The following is a 22,850-nucleotide window of genomic DNA, read 5'->3' on the forward strand; positions in this document are numbered from 1 at the left end:
GTGTAGACACACTGTTAGGGCAAAATAAATGACACAACATCTGGGATGTATAATGACAGCCCCTAAAAACACTATTATCTTCTCTCACCTAGTTTGACAACTTCTACGACATGTTGACCCATAAGATCACAGAGTGCTCTTCTACCTATAAATAATTGTGAGAGCAAATGAGTGATTATGGTTTTGGTGCTGCTAGATGGAACAAGCAAGTGGTGGCAGACAGCAACCTTTGGTTGGCCGAGGTCCAACATCTACTGTCATTTCTGTTGGCCAAGACTTTATGACACAGTGACCATACACAAAGGCAAAGACACTGAGTGTTCTAATGCCAGTATTAAACATCCATTTTTTTTTTTCATTTTGTTAAACATAACCAATGGCTCGGCTGATCCCTGGCTCATTAGACATCATCTACAGTTTGCAATGTCATCTGTCAACTGTTGTACAAAATTTAAAGTATGAAAATCACTGGTACACTGCTGTGTAACACCTTGCGGGGGAGCTGATTTTATTGCCACAACTCCTTACACTTCCACTTATATATTCAGGCCCTCATCCAAAATCTACCAAAGATCAGTCGGCCCGACTCCAGCTGGCCAGTCACACAGTGAGCTAGCAGCTGGTCAACCATCAAATCAGTTAGTTAGCCAACGGTAACTTTTCAGTTCGTGAATCAGACTCGCAGTAGCATCAAAAGTTCTTTTTTCCCCATTAAGTGCCTCAAAACAATGCCTTAATACTAGCCCATTAACTTTTACGTCAGCAGTCAATTTGTGAATGGGAATGTAATTTATTTCTCTGGGTTCATTATGCCAATTGGTTGTGAAACTCTACTAATGCTCACGTCTAATTTTGTGGTAATAAACCTGTACGACGGTTAACGGCTGACACTGTTAACTGATTAACAGCAGGTTCACAGATGAGAACGACTGCGATGACACACAGATTCACGTACACCTGCAACATACTGAGATAAAATGCTTTATTGCTAATTTTAAAGCCACCTTTTTCGTGTTTATGAAACATTTGCAGTCTCCTGATTTGCACATGGATCATTTAATTTCTAGATTAAACATGCAAACATGCATAGAGTGTGACACACAGCACAAAAAGGCTGGGTGAAAAATAAAAAAAAGATTTACAGAATGTTTTGCAGAAGACTGTGAACTGTGTATTTGCTTGGATGGCACATAAAATTTAAAGTGAATTTAATTGAATCATTTGAGGAGGACAGGAGGGCGGGAGCTGCTTGTGCAGGAGCCAAAACTCTCTCATCCCTCCTATTAAAGTCCTGTTAAATTTTTGATGCACCCTTGATTTATTCACTTTTGGTGATGATTGCAATGATGTGCCTCATCAACAGCTTTAATTACAGAAATAAAACTTATTTTTACCCAAAATGTTACTTAAAACATGATCTCCCCCAGTAGCAATTTGCTTCAGTTATGCATAATTTCAGCAACAGTGCATACATAGTTCAGTACTCTAGCCACTTTTACATCTGTTTGCCTTTCTGGCAAACTTCTCACTGCACTGGAAAATAACTTTACAGCATTACATCAGCCCTAAATAGACCTATAAGTTCCTAAGGCTTAGTATTTATGCTCTTATAGGAATTCTTGAGCAGTCCTCTGTCAGCAGTGGTGGTTCCTTTAACCTCTACTGACGCCATATTTTCTTGCCAGCAGTCAAAGAATCATACCAAGAACAGCAGAGACAAGAAGAATCGTTGCTCATCTGTGATTATTAAAACCAAGAGAAAGAAAGATCAAAGATCAGAGAAAGAAAGAGTGCCAGCGGTCAAAATCCCCTGCATGGGGACAGATAAAGTAAGTGCCCAATAGCAAATGGAGTCACTCTGGATAGGCATGTTGGAAAATAAAGCTCAACCAAAGTGAAAATTCACTTCAAGTACTGCGAATAGCTCCTGTAGGCAGTGTAGCTGGTGATCGCGCATTATTTAAAATGTGATATCAAGCTGAAGGTACTGAGTGAGTTTACTAGGTCAAGGCCTCCAAGTCCAATATAGACTCATCTTGGCTGAACGCACACGAACACACACACACACGCATTCACACATACAAAAACACAAAATGCAATGGAAAAATTCGCACTCCAGATGGATCCAGACAGAGCACACATGCGCACAAACCCAGATGTGTGTGTGTGCAGAAAGCCAGGGGATGTTTTCCACCGTTTTTGTTTGCCACTTTAGGTTTGTTTCATATGGGTAGTAGAGCCTTTAGGGAAGTGAAAGGCCTCATAAATACATTATCAGTCAGACGGCAAACATTGAAGGCTCCATTGAATCCATCTGAGGTGAGTGAGTGAGGGAAAGAAAGCGTGTGTGTGTATGTGGAGGAAGAGGTAAGGGTGTATCAGTGTATTAGAAGGAAAGTAATGGGGTGCCATAAGAAGGTCTCTGCCTGAGCATTTTAATATCGTTTCAGAGTTGAGTGCACACACGCACATGCCTCACTCACTCCTTTGCACGCATGAACAGCACTGCATCTGCGCATACCTGCATACAGGCTGTTGTGTACATTCTTACCCTGACAGACCCACTCCAGCTCCTTCATCTCTTTTTGTGTCAGGCACACACACACACACACAAAGTTGAGTGGCTTCTCTTCGTGACCAGTGTTCTCTATTGACACATTTTAATATTTCATCAGTTGTATTTTTGGATACCCACTGGAGGCATATGCAGTGTGGTACACACACACACACACACACAACTGCATGCCCAGTCCCACATAGCTGTGTCCAACATAGTCACATATGTGCAGATTAACATGCACACTGGGAAGCAACACCAGCATGAAGCATGAAGACACTCAGCGTACTCTGTTGCACTAATCTGCTCAGCAGCCTGAGTAAAGGAGTGGATTCTCATGCTGTGTGTGAGTGTGTTGCAGGTGTGTGTATGCATCTCTTCATTTGCACTGTATGTGTGTATGATGCTTCTTTACACGCCTGTATGCATTTTCCTTAGCGTTAAATAACAACCATAGGCTTCTGTGCCAGATGGAATTTTTAACTGACTGCTCCTTCTTTCTTTTTTTTTATTAACCACAGTCAAACAAATAGCAATTGACCGTTGGCTGGCAGATGGTGGTGCACTTCCCACTTGAAACACTCAGTAATTTTTGAAACAATAGGTCCTTGATTTCAGACAGAGGTACACAAAAACAGGCTTGGGAGTGACCCTTGATTTTGCTGGGTGAAATGATAACTGTCACTGGCAGATTTTATCAGCTGTAGCTCGCTGGCTGATTAAGCTAATTTTAGTTCCATATGTTGGTGGAAACAACATTGTTTGAAATAGTCTGTTGCAAGAGAAAAGTTGGAAGGAAGAGGATTAACTGATGTATTTGGCTAATGTAACTCTCTCTGGGGTAAGATCTGTTGGGGTCATTGGAGTTTAAACTTCCCTAAATGCAGTTAACAGCAGAACATTTTTCTTTTTTTTTTAATTTTATAACTGTAACCTCATGAACTAGTGCACTGCATAATTAGGCAGTTGCTATTTGGGGCAGGGCTGTAGTGAACGGTCAGTTGAAGTTAAGGTTACATTTTGATGGCTTTTTTTTCACGTTTTTCATGAGTACATCTCAGGTAAGGGGCTAGGAAATGCATTATGTGAGCGAGTGTCCCCACAAAGACAGAAGTACAAGAGTGTGTGTGTGTATGTGTGTGTTCACATGTGTCTCCCCTCTCTGCACTGTGAACAGCAGGCCAGCTGACACCTCAGCGAGGATGGATTAGCATATCAAACTACTGGCACGTCTCTGCATGACTCCTGACACCTATTTCTCTCCCATGGGGTGAACTATAGAAAAGACATGGGTCATGTTTCAAGGTGCAGCTTCAGTAGAAAATTTCTAAAAAAACAAAAAACCTGTATGCTAATAGGCTTGTATCAAGTGGTAGACAACATTAGCAACAAGCTGGGGGCTAGTGTGGATCTAGCTCTGTGGATCACATTTGCCGAGTGACTTAACAAACGTTCAACAAGTTAATCAGCCAAAACCTGGAAACTTCAGCTCTGAGAGATATCAGTATCTGTCTTCAATTGCGTTTTACCTCTTCTCCTCTAAGCGATCCTTCTTGGCTGTCTCAATAAAGAAAATTACCAAAAGAAATGGTTTTCTCATTTGCCTTGAAAAAAAGACACCTTTAATCATAACATTGCTCTTACTGTCTCCTGTGGAGGTGTCCTGTGAGTCCAAGATGCCTGATTCCTGGAGTGATCGGATGCAAGAGTCCACCAGCTCCAGGCCTGTTGTCAGTTCCTCCTCTATGTCCTTCTGTCCATCTGCATGTGCACAGACAAAATGGGAAACAAATTGAATGGAAAGAAAGACAGTTTCTTCTGCCTTTTCAAGACTGTTCCTCCCTGTGTCCACACTGAAGGAAGGGACTTAAGCCACATTCATGGTTGGATTACCCAGCAAGGGCAACCTCAGACAAAAATGAGTTATGAGTCACCCCTGACCCTTGATATCTCCTGCTCCATGTCCACTGTTAATGTACCTATTATTACCCATCGTGTAGAGTGTCCACATCAGGCCATACATGGTAGACATACATGTACAAATCACCATGCATACTATCCTGCCACAGGTTTGCAATATGTGAAATTAGTCTGTGGTAACACCAATTTAAGAATATGTGCATTGTAAAAGCTGCATGAAATGAAATAATAGGTCTTAACATCTCAGAGTCATAAGTCAGTCAACTGGACACGTGTTATATGTATGTACTGTATGTATTATATGTTACCACTGACATGCCAATTGATGGCATTTCTGTGTACCTACAACTTGCAGCGACAATGTCATTCCCCTGTGAAACCCTAGAAACACCAAGTCGGTTGTCTGCTTTGCCCAGTTGGTAACCCAGCCATGGCCACACTGTGCTTTTTCCCCCACGTTTGCTTATGTTTCCACATCTCAGCCATCAAAAAAGTATCACATTAACCTTGCAAGTTAAAATTCATTATCATCCAACTGCTGAATAGAAACTAAATAAGTGGCCGCATTTGCGCATCGTCCGACACAATGTGTGATGGTAAACCTCGTGTCACGGGTAAAGACTGATAATGCAGCTACATATCTTGTGGGATGGAGATCTATAGGGCGCCACCTTGTGCTTAGATACCAGACCTATTGTCTGTCAGAGAGAGGCTGATATTATGCACAGTGCCTTCAAGTTAGAGAAGGTCTGCCAAGGGGGATAAAACCTTAAAAATGAGCCTCGGGAGCAACATTAATCTCTTATGGAGAGAGGCAGAGAAATGGTGATAGCAGAGGCCTCACTGAGTGGATTTAGGAGGCTGATTTCATTGAATTCGACTGATGCAATTGCAGCCTGATGTTGATGCAGTTGGTGAAACATTTCCAGTGCTGTCTGTGGTATTACTGTGGATTTACTCTCACTGTCACACACAAAAGCCAAAACTCATTTTTAAACTTGTTTGATCCAGAAGTGATGGGTTTTTAATGATATCCTGAGTGATGACGAGATCAAGTGGTCTGATTGGGGTGAGCAAAGGTTTTCCTTTTTTGTGTCAGAGTAAATTTAGGCCAAGTGGTTGAGCTTGAACACAGCAGATAGATGAAGACCACATCAGACACTGAAGGCCCTGACTATGAAACGTTCTGCCCACAAACCTCTGGGCTTCCTTGTGTTTTGTCATCTCTTTGTTGGCAGAGGTCGCCAACCCTGCACTCAGATAATCAATCTACTCTCAGCACCCCATACATCTCAACATGACTGACAAAGAGCGCAAGAGAGATCCCTAAGTGTCACGCAAGTGTGGTGTTTTTTCCGCTCAAATGCTGTCAAAGAAGTTGTCAAGCGCAGAGAGGTGTCTTAATTTGACTTTCTAATTTTCTAAAGGCCTCACATTCATTGATTCTTGTCGTTTATGGAAAACACTTCCCATCTGCCACCACAAACAGGTTAAAATAAATGTTGAGAATTATTTGCAAATGCTGTTTGACCTTTACTCAGCTGTCAGAAGGGGTGAGGTTCGGTAGGGGGTTTGCAGAGACAGGAGTTTTTTGTTAGAACAGGCCTTTTCTGTTTGGGTTTTGGTGCAGAGGGGAAACTGGACAAAGCATTTTACCATCACTCTTGTAACAGACTGCATCAATAAATTGTATGTGTGATGGGGAATTTTTACAGTGGCTACCACTATATGAAGCACAGTCAGCAATGTAAACAATAATGGACCAAACATAATGTATGAGATCATGTAAGAGGAAATATTACCTTGGTTGTTCCAGCGAAATTTTTCATCTGCTGAACTGTAAGAGACAAACAACAGAAAGCAAACTGTGTTAGAAAAATGAGCAAAAACATATTTTACTAGACACAAACTTTTGTTTGTTGGTGCATTAGCAGCATAATTTTAAATTGTAGCAGCATTGCCATCTGCCTCCCATCAAAATCCACTTTACAGTATTGTAATAAAACAGGAATACCATGGAAAATGCTGGTTTGTAGAGTTTAAAATGACTGTGAATGTTGCTGTAAACAACCTTGTATGTCCATGTGAAGTGTTTTTCACCTTTAGCTGAAGGATGACAAACCATAAAGTGCTGTGGTTTGGGAAAACTCTTCCAGACCTTGGGTACGGAGACCCTTTTCAGAACCAATTAGACACACGCCAAAGTACAATGTTGTCAAGCTGAAAACAAGGCTGTTTTTCTGTGTCTTTTGGAAAACCAAGGATCTTATCCAACAACAGTGTTATCCTGTTACAGGAACAATTTGAAGGAGGACAAAAGGATTTGAGATAACAAATGATTCTAAAAGGAGCTGCTAAGAAACGGAAAAACATCTGTGTAAACTGGCCTGGAAAAGAGTCTTTATTCTGGAAAGTGCAACATAAATATGACACAAAACAATACAGGGAGCACAAAGAAAAAAATTCCATGCACACAGATACACTGATAAGGTATTAAATAGTGACCATAGACAATAGAAATTGATATCTCCTTTCATTCAGACCAGTGCCAATTTCCATGAGTAAGAACAATCAGTTCTTTTCAATGTCATATCATAGTTTTCGGTCTGAGGAAATGAGAGTTCTGCAATTAATGTGATATATTCGAGCTAGACACACAAAAACATCAAGGTGGATTTTAGCTGCAAGGCCTGTCACCGAAGAATCGTATTAAGAGAGGCTCTATAGCAAACAGCAGTCAAACAGTTTTGAACATTTTTCAGAGTAGCTCTAATTGGAGGAAACAGCCTTGCTAACAACTAGCAACGTGTGGCTGGACAGGAGCCAATTGCTTTTCATTCTCTTATGTCTAAATATAATGGCTGTGAACAGTTTTATTTCACAATGCAGATATGAAAACTGTGATATTTACTGGACCCCCTATTCAGTCCCCATATTTTTTTCTTTGCTGTTTTACCTTAAATGAGTTCTTCATTTCAGCTTCCTACTAGTAATTACAGGTCAGGTGTTTTTTTTTTTTTTTGCCCACCCCGTTATCCTCCTCCTTACTATTTTTCTAAACAGTGTATGTGGAAAACTGCAGTATATGGCAGAAATCCAGGATAATGAGACACACGCACAGTGGCACAATAGATCAGTTCTACTTACAAAAAATTTGGAACGAGTTTAACAAAGAACATTAAAATTGCCAGACTTTTTAAGAGAGTTTTGTGAATGAATCCCTGTATAGAGTTGTGTTTATGTTCTGTAACACCAATAAATTATTTATCATAATTAGTTTTTGCTTAGTCATGCACATATACTGTATTTAAAGCTCATGAACCATTTCTGTCTGCTAAGATTCTCTCATTTGGTGTTCAGCACAGCCAATCACACTATGTTATGCACATATATGAAAAAGTGATTTGACTGAGCTGTTTGATATGCTAACAGCCCTGTTATTGTCAAGTCTCAAGAAGACTCAACTTTTCTTGTGCTAACAGCCAAAGTGAGATTTAACTTTTGCATTAATGTAGACAGCAAAATGTTCCTAGATGTTATATAAATGCTAAATTAGCTAACATTAGTCTATTGAAGTGTACTAAATTGTGCATGTTTGGCTTTTATTGCATATGAATTCAACTTTTTACTTTTAACAGGAACACTGTGTCATTTCCTCTTTCCAAAGTTGTGTAGTCTCACCTTAATGTTACAGAGAACAGAGTTCACCAATTCATGTTTATAAAGATCACTATGAATTAATGTCGGCTACATCAGGCACCACCCTCAACACACCACCCTGTTTAGCTCAATTGGCTGTAGCTCAATACTGCAGGTCAATATATAAAAGCTAACATTAGCTACCCTGCTACAAATTAAGCCATAATGATGTAAGATGACTGCAGGCACAATGCAATACAGCTAACTGCCAGCAACTGCAGCAGCTCAGTGCAGCGGGACTTCACGCGATAACACATTCCAAAGTCCAACGCACTGACTATATCTTGGGCCCTTAATAGTTAGAGACACTTCAGATTAAAATCATCACCGCTAAGTTGCATTTAGTGCTCCTCCAATGAGCATTAGGCACTTGAATTTTGAGATTTCCTGGGAAGTGATGCGTCCACTCTGAGGCTTGTTGAATCAAACAAGTGGTGCTGCATTTAAATGCATTTCATTGCCACGTCCCCCTCGACCAGTGAGTGAGCCTTAGAAAATAAATGATAATGAAGCGTTGAAGCTGCAGATATGAAATAAACATGCTACAACCCGCTGGTTAAAGGAAATACTTTTACTGTCCTATAAGTAAAGCAGATGATGAAGCAATTTACAAAGAGATAGTTTGACATGTTAGAAAATGCACTTGTTTGCTTTCTTGCCAGAGTTAGATGAGAAAATGGATACAGCTATCACGTCTGTGTACTATATATGATGCTAGGTTAATTGCTTAGCTTAAATACTGGGAATAGCGGTAAACATTCAGTCTATCTCTGCCTAAAGTTAAAAAAAAACAGCCTCTAGAGCACACTAATTAACATGCTATATTCTGTTTGTTCAGCCCATACACAAACAGAAATGTAAAAAGCACACATTGTTACAGGGCTTTTTTTTTCACTCTCTTCCAGTCTTTAAGCTGAGCTAATTGCCTGCTCGTTTTAGCTTTATATTCAGTATACAGTGGTCTCATCTAACTCTTGGCTAGAAAGCTAATATGTGTATTTCCCAAAATATCAAATTATCTTTTAAAAACATTTTCATTATCAATTATTTGTATGATCAGCAGTATTAATGAAGTAGTAGTAAACAGTCATAAATTCTGACAGATTAATGTCAGGTGCCAGTATTGTCTCTTATCAGTATTGCTGCATGATTCAAAATGAATAGCATTTTGGTTTGAAATCCTCCATATCTGTAACCTCAAGCCTTCATAGTTAAACCTAGAGATGAATGCTATTCACTCCCTGCAGACACAGAACAGATGCTATTAAATCATCCCATTGATTAGCTCCATTCTAATGTGTGTGTATGCGTGTGCGTTGTGTGTGACGGATGGTGAGGGCGATTCAAGCGGTACATGTTAATGGGACCCTCTGTCAGCAAAGCAGGCTCCTCATTCATCAGGTGCATAACAAACAACACACCCCCACATGTGCATACACACACACACACACACACAAGCTATACACAGCACACATTTGCTATGAATCACACAAAGCAGGGGAGCAGAGAAAGGCGTTCACCTATGTCACGGAGGATGGAGTGTGTTTATATCAGAGGAATATCTTGAACAGAGCAGGATGATGAGGTTTATTATCACTAGTCTGGGTTCAGACAGCCAGTACTGATGACACAGGCTGAGTCAATGTTTTCTTAAAGGGCAGGACACACTGGTGCTCACATTCTTGTCCTGCATTTGGTGGTGTCAAAATGTTGCCTCTCTGCTCCTGGAAATGCCTATGTAGAGGCGAATGTGTGTTTTATTTACCAGTGGCCAGGATGTGATGTAGGTAAAACTAAATGCAAGCTGAGAGCTCACATAGAAACCCTGCTGCAAACTGTGAGGAAAGAGGCCAAGTGGTTGTATTATCAAGTGGCTACATCGACAGGGACAAGAGCTGGAATATAAAACAGTCCAGAGGGTTTCAGATTTTTGCCTGAGCTGGGGGGAAAGACAGGAGTTTGTTCGCATTTCCAGGGGGATGAGAGCAGAGCAGGGCAGACGAGACAGGACCAGGGAAAACCAGAGAAAAGCAGAAGACAAGACATGCCAAGACAGTTAGATCAAGATATAACTGGATATCTTTAAAGAGAACAGGCTAAACTAAACAACAGTAAAATTAATCCAACACAACTGAACTGGATAATGAATCAGAGTCAGGGTGTGATCATTGGGTGAAAAAGAGCCCAAATTTCCTCTTTTCTGTCTGCTATTTATCTCTACTAATAGCTCTGAACTGAAGCAGTTAGTCAAATATGAGTAATGTTGAAAATTAATCACTAACAATTTTGTTAATTTTTAGCATTCAGTTGTTTAAGTCGTTTATCAAGGAACAACACTAAAAGTCTAAAGCCATGCTAGCTGCTCTGTGAGGTTGCACTTAACTACAGAGCTACAGTACTTTGAGCTAAATGCTAACATCCGCATGCTAATGTGCTCCAGGTACAATATTTAGCTACCATATTCACAATCTTAGTGTAGCATATTCACATGCTAATGTTTGGTTATTAGCACCAAACACAAAGTGCAGCTGAGGCTAATCGGAACGTCATTAGTTTTGAGGGTACTGGGTAATAAATCAAAGTGTTGGGAAATTAAAATTTTGACCTGTTGATGGTGCTAAATGAAACATCACGGGATCAGCAAAGTTTTTATAGTTCATTATGAGGGCAACAGAGAATGTCTCTCCCAAATGTCATGGCAATCCATTCAACAATTGTTGAGTTGCTTCACTCAGAACCACAAATGTCAACCTCATGGTAGAGCCAGAAGAAGGAGATCACTGAAGTTATTACAATTCATCCTCTTGTGTCCCTAAAAGTTCTTACAAAATTTTATGGCAATCCACCCCATAGTTTCACTATGGATTTAATAATTTCATTCAAAACTATAAATATCAACCACATAGTGGTGCTCGTGATGAAAAGTCAGGGGATTACCACAGACACCAAGCTTTGTCCTCAGGGGACCATGAAAGTTTGCACAAAATGTCACTGCAAAACATTCAAACAGTTCAAAATATTTCAGTCTGGAAGAAAGTGGTGGACCTACTGACAGTGCCCTGAAGCCACAATGCTAGTGGTGCATAACTGTCAAAGGTCTCCTGCCTCTTTGCAAATATTTTTACTTGTTTGCTGACTATGATAAGAATTTTCTGCTTTTCTCTGTCATATATTATTGTAAAATAATATCACTCTCTCTGAAGATGTTATTTGGGGCTCTTGGAGATAGTGATGTGGATTTTTCACCAGTTTTGTGGTTTCAAATTGACCTTTCAACGAACAGCCAGCCCGCACAACCACCTGAGCTACAGACTTCCTCTTCCTCTCCCCACTCCTCTGCCCACACATGCAGTTTTCCTCCTCTCGGCCACCAGGTACATCTAATCAGACCTCACTATCTGAAACAGCTCATTGACCTCTTGGCCAAAGAAACACAGAGTGTTAGTGTTTTTTCCCATTGGATCTCTATGGCACATCAATGCGATGTGACAGTATAATTAGTGAGCCGAGAGAGAACTAATTGACAGCGTGATCAACTCGCCTGCTGCAGGTCATGCCACGGCACAGCACTTCATCACCGCTAATGATATAATGCTGTGTGCATGTCTAGGCAGGTGTGAGTGTGGCTTAGTTTGTGTACACACAAGACAGTACGTGTGTGCAAAGATCAACACTGACTTTTGTGTTTGAATGTGCAAAGCTCAAATATTAGAGTAATATTAGTGGAAACCACTAAAGGGCTCCATGCACAGTACCCAAACCTATTACGTAATCCTAAATAACATAACCGCAAGTGAAGCACAATGTTGTTTACTGCAAGTCTCCTCTACAACAATACTGGATTATCTCAAAATGCCTCCAGCTTTTTCTACAAGCTCCACAGACTGACCTTCCCAAATAAGGATGATAACATTAGAGGAACCTCCCCTCAAGTGTGAAAGTCAAACTGAGAGAAGCTCTGTTCTTATTTCAAAAAGCACTGGCTAAAAACTGATCAGCCAAAAGCAATTAAAGTGTTTTTTTTTTTTTTTTTTTTTTGCTCTACAACCTGTTTTAACCTTTGAAATGTGGCACTAAAACAGGTCTTATCCTCTAGTTTTTCACAGTAGACTGTCATGAAGGGACAACTACAGACCATCAACCCTAACCTTATGAAAAGATCCCAGATTCAATTCTATCAGCAAACCATTACATTAAACCTTGCTAGACCTAAACCATAGTGCAATGTTCCCCAAACTTTTGTAAACCATGGCACCGCTACATGAAGATGCATTTCTTTGAGCTTTATTTGCAGATCTGTCTGTGCCTGGAAAACATGTTTTGATAACTGGTAACCTTAAGCTGTCATGTCATTACCTGCAGTATAACTGCACATTGTAAGAAGATTTTAATACAATGTTCTACTTTATTTTTGGCTTATTTGAAAACATACAGCAAAAAAATTATGTTTGTAACACAAGATGTAGTTCATGTAAATGGCAAAGTGTCAATTGTCCATCCTTAGGGCACCACAGAACACCACAGCACCCACTTTGGAAACCTCTCCAGCAGCGTAGTTCATCTTTTTCTCTATAATTTTGCTTCCTGCATACATTAGGCTCACAAAAAATGTCCCCAGACATGGCCAAGGCGTGGATAGCAAAAAAGATCCAAAAATAGCTTTCTGTTTACTTCTGTTTAGAGATCAGTCATTTTGAATGTAATAACATATTACAGTCATGTTAAATGTCAGTCCATCCCAAACTTATGCAATACCTGTATTTATGTTTAATTTGTCACATGATGTCACAATCATAACACAGGTGTTTGATTGCAGCAAAACAGGAATTAATGTTAACTTGATTAACACAAAGCTTTGATGAGCACATCACAATTTTCTGCTTGTTCAGTTGTCTCACAACAGAAACAGTAAAATGCGTAAATGAGAACAACTAAACTGTGGGGTGGGAACTTTATTCAGGTCCTGGAGCGAAGACTGCCAGAAAAAGTTTGAGAACCACTGCATTAGACTGTATGACTCATCATCATTGGCCTCTGCCATTTTTGGACTATAATATAAATCTTTACAACAAGTGCAAACATACATGTCGAGGAAAGGGAACAATATGAGCTGTAACTCAAATCAAGTAAATTGCAAGTAAGGTAAAAGTTCTCTATTGCGATACTTGATACCTGGTTATGACAATTTTAGTTAAAAGCACCACTTGATAAAGGTGGATAAAAGAGCAGATGGGAAGCACAATGTTCGGCAATTTCAAATAATCATCAGCTCCTGTTGTATGTTCTGACCTGATATTTTTAGCTGCTTCAGTGTGTGCATTTTGGCTATTTGGTTCTATTCCTAGAAAAAAAAAAACACAGGTAATGTTACAAACCAAACTGGTTTCTGCTCTCTGACCACCTCATCCCCTTACTGACTGGTGTCTTGCATGATGGGGCAGGAAAAATGGAGAGAACAGAAAAGGACAGAGAGACAAAGGGAGATGGCGAGATGGAGAGAGAGAATATGATACACAAGCAGCGAGAGGGGGAATAAAAGAGATACACAGAGAGGCAGAAAATTAAAGTGGGAATATAATACAAAGAGAGAGGGAGGGGGAAAGGGGAAACAGAAGAGGAGAGTCAGAATATGACAGAACGAGAGAGAGAGAGAGAGAGAGAGAGAGAGAGAGAGAGAGAGAGAGAGAGAGAGAGAGAGCTCTGCTAAATCCAATGAGGGGGCTTAAAAGAGTGAATGCCAGAGATAGCAATGAAAATCCTGTCATTTTATCCACCCAATAAACACCATCTGAACCCAGTCCATATAATCCATCTATTTCCATGCCCTGCATATTATCTGTTATCTGTGCTGACCACAATGGCCAGCCCTCTTGTAGACAGAAGTGTTAGATAATAGAGCCACCCATAAAGAAAAAAAGAAAGAAAGGAAAGCAAAGGCCTTTTTAGCTCTTGGAAACCATCAAACAATGCTGCAGCCATTGCTTGTGTCAACACTAATTTAGATTCAAAAGCTAGAGCCACACTGTGGTTGTTAATTTACTCTGCACCATTTTACTTAACATAAGAACAACACAGACCCAAAGGCTTTTATAATAACAACAGTGCGGATGACTTTTGTAAATGTTATTTTTATGCATAAATTTCATTTTAACATTAATCATCAGTTGTCAGCTGCAAAATATTCACCGTTAGCTGCTTTATGCACATCTCAGGCTATTTGATTCACACTCTTCTCACAGCCACTGACACTGCACTTTCGAAAAACCTATCGTCATCTAAATAACATCAATATTCACATTTAAAAAAGTGTCATTTGCTCCAAGTTTTTCCTGCGGTATTGAAAAAAAGAAAACTGATGACTTGCTTTGTTATTCCCAAAAGCCTCATTGATATTTATGCTCTTCTTTTTTTTTGGCTATCAATCACTGCTGCTTGGCTTTGTTTTATACATAATAATACATTTTGGCATCTCCAACTTCCAAAAAAAACCAAAAAACACTCATACTAATATTCATTTGTAACACAAAGTGAGACAGTCGGTGGTTCAGTGGTAAGAAAGAATGTTCTTGGTCAGTTGGGGCCTTTTCTTTGTGGAGCCTGCATGTTCTCCTCGTCCTCAACGTGGGTTTTCTGTGATCCCAGATATGACCTTAACAAGGGCAGGAGCAGGTGTTAGGAGTACGCTTTGAAAGTATACACACTCAGTACTGTGAAATAGCAAGAAGCCAGTTTTCTATAGAGAGCTGTGTGTAAATGTCACATTTTTTTTCCTACAGTGCGAATGATAGCGTGCCTGTCAGAAGCTCCAAGAAAACTGCCACATAATGCAACTCAAGACAGGCAGTACTGCAAGCTGAAATGACTTCAAAGGAGACCCATAATTCACTGGCTGATCCCAGTGGAAGCAGGAACTACAGCGCATGGCTTTGCTGTAAACCACACAAACAATAAGTCATACAGTGGATATCAGCTATCTTAGAGTGATCTAAAGTGATGCTAACCATTTGTCCAGTTCTCTAGTGAATCCAGTGAATATCCACCTTAAATCTTCAATCTCTGATCCTGTATTAGGTGTTTAGTGGCTGTTGTGGCCTATTCTTTCTCAGTCATGTTGAACTAATTAGCCATTCAGTACCACAGTTTACTCTTTAACTTTTAAAGTACTCTCAGACTTGGCGCTTACAGCTTCCACCACACATACCAAGTCACGGAAAACAAAGCAGGTGCTGCTTTCATTCGTATCTGAAGACCCTGGATTTTGCAGCTCTGTGCCACCGATGAAGAAGGAGAGTTAAAATAACGGTTAACGGTTAAAATAAGTTTGATAATCCAAAAAATAATATCATTGATATCAATTAGCTAGAACTGCTATATCAATAATTACTAACTAATCCCTCTGTTAATGTTACACTAAATCCACTGTTTTGGCTCAGCTCTAGTCTCTAGTGTTCATTGGAACAGCAGATCTTTGTTTTCTCCCAGAGAAAATTGAGTAAACGCTGCCCTCTAGATAAAAAAGACAATCTGCATCATTGCATCATTACGTTCACATCACATATATGCCACTATCAGGGTTTAAAAACAAAAATTGATGGTGAACCATGTGGAGATGTGGAGTTGTAAAGAGACTGAGAGAGTGCAACCAGCATTAGATATACTAACCAGATTTACACTTTAAACCTGCAGAAAACTGAGTTTTTGGCCACTTGACAGCAGCGGAAACAAATTGTGAACTCAACACTGATGTATATCTACACACCAAATAAGAAAACAGTTGCTTATTTACACATCCAGTGGTTAAAGAGAAACATCAGCATTCAGTGAGAGTTGTGTTCCTGGCCACGTTACAAATTTAAGTCCATTACACACTGACTTTTAGCTCTGTTTTTGTCTCTACTTAAAGTCCTTAGGGAAATATCTGGCTCTTTAGCTGCTAAATGCTTCACTGATCACCACGTGGTCACTAACTGTGTCTGTCAGCTGTTTGGTGCTGAGCAGGTAGAGTACGATGGGTTTTTAAGACTTCTTGCAGCTGCCTGCTGCTATCGAAAACAATGGTATGAGGCAAGTCAAAGTGTTTATTGTCATGTGAATAGTGAGGAAACATGTTTCCCTGTACAATGAAAATCTTCGTTTGCTGTCCACACAGAATGCCAAACAATACACATAGAGCGGTGAGGGTGAACCAGTGGGTCAACCTGCTCAACAATGAGCTGAAACCCACTGTAAATGTGAGAGGAGCTACTGATTCAGGTGTTAATTCTCTGTAGGTTCACCACTTAGAGCAACACCTTTCACATCCTCATCTGATACATAATTTTTACAAAAACACTTTAAGGTTCAACCCATTCTATTCCCTACATGATGAAATTAGAGTAGGTGGATAGCAGCAACTTGTAACATATGGCACATGTTGTCGATAGAACTGGATGTAGTTGTTAGCCTCAGTGATGGAGTTATTGGAGTTGTTCTGTATTCCTGATACAGAGCACCAGTGTTGCTGGTCGGCAGATGCAGCAGCAGGAGCAGCAGTTAGCTGCCCTGAAGGCACCCCTAAAATTAGTAAAACCATGCAGCAAGACCCTGTCATAGTACGGGAAGCCAGTAGTTATACATGAGACTTACAGTCATTCTCTTAATATGAGAGTGCTGATTTAAGACCAGCTTGGAGGCATAAATGAGTCCATTTGGAGCAAGTGATATTAAATGTGAACCTTAAACAGTTCTTGGAAGCTTTACTGTTGCACAGGACCAAGGGTAACAAGACAACCCAAAGCCTTTCACATTGAACTGCAGATGCTGAGAGAGTACAAAAAAAAGGAAAAAATACAGCCATGCAACGGAAGAAAGTGCACGCTGAGTCCAGAGATGCTGCTATTATTGAAATGGGACTCTAGTGAGAATTTCCTGCTGCCATACTGTAGGTGGCAGTCAGACAGCCCATCATCCAATCAGGCGTATCCCAGAATGGCTACAGTGGACCTTTAATTACAGAGTGGGAAGATGGAGGGTCCCAGTGTGCTCTGTAACTGCGTGCTTTATCTTGCCCCGTCACCTGACTTTTACCTAATTACACATTATACTGGAACAATAGCGAACTGTTGCTGCATTGTCCAGGTACTATCTAGCTCGGCTGTATCTCATATCTCAAGAGAGAAGAGAATTCAGTGGGTTGAAAATGTCAACAGCCTCTGGAGACTGTGGAACATTGCAACACACAGAAGGGCCATGTAGTGCATAATGCATGGCAGGACGGTGTAATGAGATGGTGGAAAATTCTTCAATGCAAGGTTTAAGCCACTGGGCAAGCTGGAGTTGGCACCTACGGGGGGCAAGACACTACAGGATGCTGTAGGTAGAACTCGTAGGCACCAGTAACTACTGAGTTGTCATTAGATCTTAGCACAGAGTGAATTCATTCATTTCTCTTAAGGCAAATGTTAATCTTGAGCCACTACAGCTGATTGTGTAAACAGGCAACTGTTTGCTGACCGACCAAATCAACTAAAAACTGATGGCTCCAGGTCCCCAAGCCCCAGACAAGACATATGGGTGTGTGAGTGTGTGTGTGTGTGTGTGTGTTAGCACCAGTGCCACGAGGACAGATATCTTGTACATGATGAGCTTGTCTCACTAAGGTAAGAGAGAAGCAGAAAAAAACCCCAATAAAAAATAAATTCAACTTTGTGTAGTTGCAAATGCAAATAAAATAATTCCAGTTGCCAGCAGTGCTGCAGCAGATTGCAATCACCAGAGAAAATATCACTGAGTGAATGCAGAGCTCTGTGTCTGGGTGCGACTGATAATATTTTTTAGCGAAATTCTTTTCCTCTTTAATAAAAAAGCTCAGCACGAGCTGCCAAACTGGAGCTAGGACAGCGAAGGTGAGGCGAGATATCAGTCTCGTCTGGGTCTGATGTACAGGAACCCAGGCGAGGTAGAGTGGGGCTTCATTTTCCTCCCCTCTGCCATCTAGAGAGAGAGAAACACAAGACCCTTTGAAGCGAGTGATTAAAGCGCAGCAGGATGAGGCGCAGCTCGCCATTTCTGTTAGCCCGTCCACATGCTCCAAACAAATGGTTGGAGAGAGGGAGAGAGAGTGAGAGAGGGAGAGAGAGAAGCAGAAGTCTCCTGTGACCCAGTAAATTGGTCAGATTGACTTCCTAGTCTGCCAGTGTGGGAGGCGGCCATTTTGACTCGGGGCCAGAAGTTAAATGAGAAGCGAGGAGGAAGACATTTTGGTTCTCAGCGTGACACCAGCCAGTCTTTCCAGAACCACTGTGTGAATTGCCTAGAGACAGATAACATCCCTAGAGGTATCTGTAAACGTATTTCTCTCGGCAGATAAATAATCCATGTGCCAAAACTCTCCACCACTGCCAATCAGTTTGGATTTCTCAAAAAGAGACGTGGACAGAAATATTTCTTGACAAACACGATGTCAAAAATGATTGGCTGTGATACATCTCTCTTATGGTGCTGTACAGGCATTCAAGGCCTTCCTTCGAACAGAATCAAAAATGAGCCTTTTGCATGACTACAAAGAGTCTCAGAGAACAGCGCTTCAGGACTTCACAGAGTGGCACGATCAGTCATCTTTTTCAGCCGAGCATCGTACAAACAAAAGCTGATGTGTGCTGACTTCACTAAGTCAACGCTCTCAACATCTCCTCCCCTTCTTTTCTAGTTATCAAGGGCTGAAATATTGAGCCTGTCAAGAGCTATAAATAAGTGTGATTGTCAATAGAGAAAACCTCCCTTTGGGACAACTGCTCAGAGGCCATTTATTAAGGAGACAGCAGCATTTTCTTTCTGCAGAAATTGAGGTTTTGTCTTATAATGGACAGAGTACTTCAGCTTTGTTACAAATCATTCATATTACACAAGCTGACATGCTCTCTTATTTGCTGGGTTTAGAAGCAAAAAGCTACTTCAAGGGAGGAAAATGTTTCTCAAGCTGCTGCAATGAAGAACACACTTTAATTCAACATTTCTACAGGGAATTTGTGTCCACGGTGCCGCTGCCTGGACAAGTTCTCCTAAAAAAAGTAAAAGGTGACACAGCCCTGGTGCCAAAACACAGTGTTTACCCTGTCTGCTGGGGCTTCAGTAGCAGTGTACAGTGTGGTTTTTTTTTTTTTTTCACTCTCTCCTGATTGACAAGCCAAAGCCTTGGCCATCTACTCTCTACCTAGCTATATGTCAAATCAATTTGCTGGCTTTGGACTTGGCCTGTTGCACACAGCCCTACAGTACACACATATACACACTATCAGAAGCCAGGTCTCCTTATCAGCATTGATCAGGTCCAGCCAAGCCACTTTACTGGATGGCAGACATCCAAAACTAAATTAAGGAAAACATGACTTCATAGCCAAAATGGCCGACAATCTATCCTCAGTCCCACTGTGCTGCTGCAGCTGATTCCCAGGTGTGCCTGGCTTTCAAACCGTCATGACTGCATTTGAGGAATTAAGTTAATTAAGTTTTGCTACCAACAATTCATCTCATAGAGTGTTGTATGATTTTCTCATTCACTCCCATTGCCCATGTTTGGATGAGGCAGCTCGAATTGGCAGGAGGCACTTAGCCTGTTTTGTACTGTAAAACCATATTCGACTTGCCAGGTTTGATTCTAAATATTCAGCCTGTCTGTGTGTTACGATCCGCTGCCTTAATCCCCCTCGGTCCTTCTCTCCAGCTGCTTTTCATTCTCCCCAAGCATTGTTTCTCCCCAACCTGCCATTCTCTTTCTGCCCACAAGATGCCCCCGGACCTTCTGCTTCTTTGTTCACCTGCTCTTCTGTTTCTTGTCTCCGATCACCTGGACTTTCATCCCCACTCTGATCCAAATTCCCTCATCGCCTCAGCCAGTATTTATTTCAGCTCTTTGTCCCCATCAGTGTCATTTCATCTGTGTATGTTCCTGAGTATCATCCCTCTGCTTTTGTTCCTGGTGATGTTCCCTGGTGTTCCTCGTGTGTTGAATCCTGTAGTTTGTGCCTGTTGTTTCTGTTTAAGTAACTTTTTAAGTTACTTTTCACCACTAGCTGCAGCTCTGTTTGACTGAGGAGATGCATTAAGGCATTATGCTGTGGCTATGGTGGCCATGTGTGAAGGCTTCATAGTCACACCACAGAGTACACTGTAGCTTATGTGCACATCCTCAAATGTGGCGACATCAGGGCAGCTACGTAAATACCATATGGGAACTGCAAGAACTGTGAATGGTCAGCATCGACTGCTTGTGTTTTCGCCTTTAGGTTCCTTTAAGTAAGAATGAGACACTAAAAATAAACAGGCATTTCCACATATGTTCCAAATATGACAAAACATCTCCTGCAAGTTTAGATGCAAGGCCAGATGCTTTGCACAATACATCACTTGCTGCTTGAGAAAATCAATCAAGTTTGCTATACTTTTAATACCTCTCATTAATGCAAAATAATACATCATAAAAATAAATAAATAGCCTTTAAAATACCCACAGAGTTATATCAACCTCCTTTCTGACAGTGTTTGGTGTAATTAGCTTTCGCTGCCTTTTGGCAGTGGGAACAATTTTTTTGGACAGAATTTATTTTCTGATATTTATGTATAATGCATCACTTGACAGCTGAATAAAAACGGCAAACAAAAGAAATCACAATGCCAACAACACTTAAATAAATTAAAATAGGCAAAAATGTCCTTTGAGAAAAACAGTGGTACAATTTTTGTAACCGCATTAGCAGCTTTGCATTGCATTTTCAAAGTCAGCATGAATATGTATTTGTGTATTAAATTGCATTTTTTTTTGTGTCTGTGTGCAAAATCTCCCAGTGTGTGTCTCAGTGTGCGTTTGTGTTTGTGGTCTAAGAAGGTTCTCATCGGAGCTTAACTGTGACAGTCCTGTCTCCGTATTGCTGGCAGATCAATAATATAGCTGCAGATGACTGTACTAACACTGGGAGCCAGCACAAACACACACACACACACTCAGAGCCATGTGTGACAGACAGAGCTTGTCTGTGACGGTGGAGGATATTAGGTTTATTAAGAGTGTCTGGGTCTGCGGGTGACTCATGCTAACTCAGTGTGTGTTTGCAGTGTGGCAGGTTAAAAGGGCTTAACATGAGAACGCGCCCCCCCCCTCTCTCCCACCTCCTTGCCTCCTGGCTCATCTTGTTATTCCCTCACTCCCTCCCTCTTTCTTACCACCCCCCCTCCCACTTTGCATCCATGTTGACTTCCCGTTTCCTACTCTGTCCTCGTTTCGACCTTCTGTCCTCTTTTCCTCTGTGTTCCTCCCCCAGGTTTCCATCTCATTTTTCATTTCAAAACAGCCAGCTTTCTGCAGCTTCATATTTGTGACAGCATTTGAATGATTCTCGTTGTGTTCAAAAAGACTTGGAAATAAGGACGTCAACAAGAGGACTCCATACTATAGCTGAAGATGGTGACTAACTATAAGTGGTACAAAGCAGGAAGCTCAAATACCCTGCTCCAATCCAAGTGCTGATATTTTACTTAAAATGTGACCCAGCACCATGATTAGTGAGCTAATCTACTATCATGATTATTGCCAGCAACCACTATTGCCCGTGCAAGCTATTATTACAGTATTATCTCAGTCCTAGACCACACTGACTGAGGTTTTGACAACGCTGTTTAGTGAGATCTTATCAAAAATATTTGATAGTTAAAAGGATTGAAACTGGCATTTGTTTCTTCACTACAATGACACTGAGCTGTTTCCTCTTCATTATCTGATTTTTCTCCAGAGAGATGAACGGAGCTGGTGGAAATATTTTGCTGAGCAACACACTCCCACATTTAGAATATGAGAAGAAACAAGCTACTCCTGTGAAACTTTACCTTGCTGGTTGAACATTAATGGTCCCCTGAGGGCTTCCCAGTCTGCCTTCTTACATCCACGAAAAATACAGTAGCAGAGAAATAGCTTTTGTGGCTAAGATCACCACAGCTGTCCAGGTGTTTGTAGGCCTGACTTAGCAAAATGTCAACCCTTAAATCAATATATATCTTTGATCATTCACAACTGATTATTCATGGAAAAACAGTAAAAATCAGCTACTAAAAACACACTGTGAGGCTGAATGAACAAAGTAAAATGCAGTGGCAATTCTGTCAGGAAGGGCTGATCTATGACAGAGTTAAACCATACAGGTAATAAAATATTGTTTTGGTGGTGCATGTTCCCAAACAAATCTGTAATAGATCAAATAACTACAACACACTGCCCCTGAGGGTCTGGGGCCCCAGGGTATATTTGACTGCTCTGCCTGGCTGTTAACAGAGCCTTGTCAGTCATAAAGTAAACTGACAATGCAATACTTATTTGCCAATAACATGAAAAGAGTAAGTGATTTGTGAAAAAAAAAAACCTCTACTGCATTATTGGAAAAAATAGTAAAAATAATTTACTTCCACTCTTGCAACTGAAATCACAGTGTGTGAAATTGCACTGCTAGATAAAAGCTGGTGTTGTATTACTGTACATGAGTCTGGAACAAACGGCAATACTTTCGCTGGCATTTCTGAATATTACCAGTCCTTCTGAAAATGTAGAAATGATGAATCAGATTCATTTCAACTACATTTCTGTTTCCCCGAGTCCCACCCTTCCCCACTCTGCTGTCCATCCTTCCCCACTCTGCTGTCCATCTCTTGA

The 22,850-nt window shown here is 40.8% G+C and overlaps 1 protein-coding gene across 5 annotated transcripts in view; it reads right to left on the bottom strand.

Annotated features, from left to right (window-relative positions):
- The window catches only part of ctnnd2b (catenin (cadherin-associated protein), delta 2b), a 114,557-nt gene that overhangs the window by 67,175 nt on the left and 24,532 nt on the right, over positions 1–22,850 (bottom strand). For all 5 annotated transcript variants that reach the window (XM_041054972.1, XM_041054971.1, XM_041054969.1 and 2 more), the window contains exons 3-4: positions 6,280–6,314; positions 4,202–4,318 (exon numbers count right to left, since the gene is read on the bottom strand). In XM_041054972.1, the coding sequence (XP_040910906.1) occupies positions 4,202–4,318; positions 6,280–6,314 (152 nt within the window). The remainder of the gene's footprint in view (positions 1–4,201; positions 4,319–6,279; positions 6,315–22,850) is intronic.

Source organism: Toxotes jaculatrix, chromosome 14, assembly GCF_017976425.1.
Source record: "Toxotes jaculatrix isolate fToxJac2 chromosome 14, fToxJac2.pri, whole genome shotgun sequence".
NCBI classification, from domain to species: Eukaryota; Metazoa; Chordata; class Actinopteri; family Toxotidae; genus Toxotes; species Toxotes jaculatrix.